The following is a 5200-nucleotide window of genomic DNA, read 5'->3' on the forward strand; positions in this document are numbered from 1 at the left end:
AGATAAAATATGTTACAGTATGACCTATCCATCGGACACGTTTTTGTGTTGTATTTTCAAAATGCCCATGATAAATATACATCATCAATTGCGTATCTGGTTTGTCCTATTTATTACGCGTGATCGAAGTGAGTTAGTGAGTGGCCGTTTTTACGAAGCTTTAAGCAATATTCCAGCAATATCGCTGCAGGGGACTCCAGAAATGGGCTTCACACATTGTTCCCATGTGGAAAATGGAACCCGGGTCTTCGGCGTGATGAGTCAAAGCTTTAACCACTAGGCTACTCCACCGTCCACGCGCTTGCAGAGGCAGTAAAACTGAAGCCAGAAACATGCTGACTTTAAATTGCCGTTATATTGTTGAGAAATAGTGGTTTCAAAAGTTAACATTCAACAAAATGCAACATTGCTCCATAGCCGCCTTGTTTCCGCCTCACGCTAAATGTCCAGATGGACGATCTTCATTAGTCATGGACATCAGTTGATAAACACACTGCACATCTGTCATGCCACGATATGTCATATATTCGGTGATCGCTGTTACCTTGTGTTCGCCTTCAACTGGAATCACAACACTATCAGGTAAGAGTCGTTTCAGGTCGGAATTTAATGCTGTTAAATAGTCACTTTATGGTGGCAAAATGAGTAATTTACTAATGAGGTAGTATTTATGTCAAGCTTACATGTTAATACTTACCAGGCTTAGACAACCATTCTCTTCTTGTCTGCACTTATAATTAGTATCTGTAGCGAATGGGATGAGTGAGTGAGATTAGTTTTACGCCGCTTTTAGCAATATTCTGGCAACAAGAGGGCACCAGAAATGCGCTTCATACATTGTACCCATGTTTGGAATCGAACATGTGTTGCAAGCGTGACGAGCGAACGCTTTTACCACTAGGCTACCAGTAGTCAACGCGTTCACGCCGAACCTGAAGTTCGATTGCCCCAAATTGCCGAAAGCGGCGTGGCAATACCATCAATGTTATGTAAAAAAAGAATGATTTGAACTAAAACCAAAGGTCCTTTCGGTATTTGTGTCTTGTGATTATGTGGCCAATGGTTCCAGGGCGTTTATATCCACCCCTTAGAGATGATATAACCCACGGTCTCATCTGTTTATATCCACCTGTTAGAGATTATATAACCAACAGTCACATCTGTGTTTATATCCACCTGTTAGAGATGACATAACCCAATGTGCCCATTTGTGTTTAAATCCACTCGTTGTAGATGATATATCCCCTTGTGCCATCCGTGTTTATATCAATTGTTTGATGATGATATAACCCAGTCACGGCAGTGTTATTCTAGTGTCGTTAAACAGAAATACTAACTGGCGGAGTATATATAGACTCATAGTACATATAATCGGCTCATCAATATGAAACCGTGTTTACATTGTTCACCAACACTTCCTTCTTTCACTTATCTATAATTAAAATACGTTCCGTCAGCATGCTTTTCCAAACAATAAATCGTGAATTTAGTTCCCATAAGCTGAGGTCGTCTTCGTGCGTACATCGTCTCTGCAGCGTAGGAGTGTCCATCATCCACACCCAGAAATACATTTGTCTACAGCGAACGATGTGTTTATTGTCATACATATTTCCGTCTGTGATTGTTGTCTTCCCTTGACTGCCGTTGTCTCTTACAGCTCAAGCAAACCGGATGTCCACGCCAATAAGTACCGGAATTAGTTGCACTGACACAGCTGGGGCGAACTGCGCAGACGGTACAGAGTTTCGTATGTCTTGTGCGGTAGTGATTCATGATATAGACGTGGGAATCTGTTAGATAACCTGTCCATGCTTGTAATGGCCTCGTCACTTTTACTTATGTCGAGTCACGATCACATATCCAAAGCAACCAATGTTTCATACCTCAATATCCCACTTGATTCATGCTTTACATTGCTTGTACATCATCAATATTATGTGTAATGTGTGTGTGTAGATGCGCGCGCATGTGTGTTGGTGTTCGGTTCGGGAAGGGTGTCGGATTTTTGTTCAGTTTAAATGCTGTTCATTTACAACAGTTAGAGTTAGTTTTCTGTTTTGAGGGCGGAAGGGCAGTATATTGCCCCAGTGGTGGAATCGAAACCAGGTTTTCGGATGACCAGTGTAAACTAGAAACTACTGGTTAAAGCGTTCGGTCGTCATGCCAAATGCCTAGTTTAAATTCCTAATATATATGCAGTGAAGTCCACCACCCCCTGTAAAATATATTGCAATATTGCGTGTGTGCATAATGATATGATTTCTAAGCTTTCTTTCGTGCAGATGGACATCTTATGCCATATGTGGTTAAAATTGCGATCATCTCCGCCTCAATAGTGGGAGCTATCCTTCTCCTTAGTCTCGTTGTGTGTGTCTGGCACTTCGTACGGAAGCGGTGAGCACTGACAATATTCACTGCATGTTGTTTTACGCCACGAGCCTCGCTGTGGTATAGTCCAGATTCACACCTTACAGAACTAGGAACCATCAGCGTGACACATAAACGGCCTGTTCACAATACCTTAAAAGATAGTACTTTTCATTTCCATTATATCTTTGCATGTTTTTGTTATATTTTTGCGTGAAAAACGCAGATTTCTGCTTATACGCGAACACTCGAAAGTGAATGCTGTTTTACGCCGTAACCATCAGAGGCAGCTGTATCGCGGTGGGTTTAGATATGTACTCGATTGACCATAACCTCAGGGTACAATCGCCTGTCAACAAGATTTTGTATCCGACATTATTATCACGAACATGCAACGTTAAACAAAAGCTATGTTTCCCACAGGAGGACTGAGAAGGTGATTGACATCGAGGCATCATCGGATTTCTACCAATCTGAAGACCCCCAAATACATCTTCGACGACTTGATAGAGACGAAGCGTCAAGAGCTATCAGGGACGCCGCCAGCGTCTTCAGCTGGGGTTCTGATTTCCAGGACGAAGAGACCAGAAGGAACTACGAGAATCACGAGTTGATTGGAGGCATGACAAACCGGAACCGGAAGTCACGAGGTCAGATTTATGCTAACACCCTCGCCATTGGTAGCGACAGAACTCAGGGATCGTCAACGTATACCAATGTAAAATATGAGGAAATGACTGTGAGGCCAGAAAAATGAGGACAGTAACAATATAACATACGATGTGTGGAATAAGTAGACAGATATGTCACAACAGACACTCAACAGTCTCCAGACAGACTGAATCACATTATATTCTGCCTTGCAGTCATAGACATAATTATTTGTTCTTTTGTCTTATACATTAATATTTTCGATTGTACAATTCCAGGTAAATTATTTTCTGTTTTCTCTGGACAGGCTTGGTCACATTGAAATAAAGACTTAGTATTCATTCACCAAGGCTGTAACTTAGAAAGTAACCCTCAAGTTCCTACGAATTATACCAGGGGTTTTTAGCATGTGTTTCCTACTCATCGGTGTGTAAGACATTGATGACCGATATGATATTTCTTGAATGCTTCTCAAACTCTTTACGAACGAAAGCCAAGGCCTTTCATTGCTTCTGGCAAACATTACACAGTCAATCTGTGCGCAGCAAAGAGACAATTCTCAGTCTTCTTACTTGTGCGTCGAGGTTGGCAACGTACCTCGGTTCTTCGTACTTCGGTTCGAAAAATGTTTCATGTCAAAAGAAAATATCGCCACCATCAAAGGTATACACCCATTTCTTTACTTGGTTGTGCTCTCATATTGAACAATTAATCACGTGAATATTTTTATTCAGCATTTTAAACATCACATGGCATATCTTCGCCTCCAGCTTCCCCTTCCAGCTTCTGGCTCAACTGAGTGAAGGAACAGGTGGTATTATTCCATATGGAATACTTACAGTTACCTCCCCTGCCTCATTCGCCCATTACGCCAGAGGTGTTTTCATGTATGTATGTTTTCATAAATGCTACGAAATTTCTAACAATAGAGACGACAGATAAGACAAATAAATTCCAACAGGTTCATGTTAAAATTAGGCAATATGGTACATTGCATTTCTTTTTAATTTGTCAGGTAGAGTCGAAAAGTTAGAGTCACAATTAAGGAGAAACAACCTTATATTTTTCGGAATGAAGGACGAAGAAAAAAATGAAACGTGGTCAAGCTCGAAAGACAAAGTTAAAAACTTCCTGTGTAATGAACTACATATGAGTGAGGTCGAGGTCCGTAATATCCACATAGAGCGAACTCACAGGCTACCCACGAAGAGGAAACCACGTCCTATCATAGTACTGTTTTCATCGTATAAAGACAGGGAGCGTGTGTATCAAGTTGCTAGAGATGAGCTACGCGGCAACAAAACATACAGAGTGTCACCCGACTATACACAATCAGTGAGAGAAACACGCAGGCAGCTTGGAGAGTTTGTAAAGTACTACAGGGATAATGGTGACGATTGTTACATATCCTATAACAAGCTGATGGTGAATGGCTATGTTTATGCTTATGATTGGAGTAAGTTAAGTTCAGATAGGGGCACGGCAACGTCCCTTTGACAACACTCGGGATACAACCGACACTCAGACTAGCGGGACCCGGGACAGGGCCCCGTTTCACAAAGCTCTCGTAAGCCTAAGATCGCGTAAGTTTTCTCGTAGCCATTGTGCCTCCTATGTTGTAACACAGGAGCTACGGATACTACGAGAAAAGTTACGAGATCTTAGGCTTACGAGAGCTTTGTGAAACGGGGCCCTGGTCTCCACGTAGCAGACGACAAGTCAACACCGAGGATACGGATGCCCTGAATGACAGGAGACCTAGGGGTGCGGCCGAGACCAGGCTACTGAACAAATACAAATCAGTACAATATTAGACTCCAATGGTCCACAATCTTTAACGTTGCTTACATGGAATATCAACGGACTTTATTCTAAAATCCGGACAGAAATTACAAATTACAATATTATTTGTTTCATAGAGACTTGGTCCGAAACACTACAGATTTTGAAAATCTGTTTACAGATTATACTTGTTTCCAGTGTGTGAGACAACGTCGCTTTGGACGCGGACGCTATAGCGGGGGTATTGCTGTTTACGTCGCTAACTCCATTGTCCACAGTTTTAGTGGACTGCATACCAAATGGACAGACTGTTTGTTATTTTTACACACCAGCTTTGATAAACAAGTTCGTATATGTCACACACTCTGAGGCATCTGTTAACAGTTTTGAAGAATTATAT

At 41.7% G+C, this 5200-nt stretch overlaps 1 protein-coding gene across 1 annotated transcript; it reads left to right on the top strand.

Moving 5' to 3' along the window:
- The first annotated feature begins 464 nt into the window (after positions 1–464).
- Positions 465–3363, top strand: LOC137272674 (uncharacterized). The gene is made up of 4 exons (XM_067805050.1): positions 465–582; positions 1658–1735; positions 2283–2394; positions 2791–3363. Exons 1-4 carry the CDS (start codon positions 507–509, stop codon positions 3122–3124), a joined length of 600 nt encoding a protein of 199 aa, XP_067661151.1. The 5' UTR covers positions 465–506; the 3' UTR covers positions 3125–3363.
- Positions 3364–5200: the final 1837 nt, after the last annotated feature.

This window comes from Haliotis asinina, chromosome 2 (genome assembly GCF_037392515.1).
Source record: "Haliotis asinina isolate JCU_RB_2024 chromosome 2, JCU_Hal_asi_v2, whole genome shotgun sequence".
Classification (NCBI taxonomy): Eukaryota; Metazoa; Mollusca; class Gastropoda; order Lepetellida; family Haliotidae; genus Haliotis; species Haliotis asinina.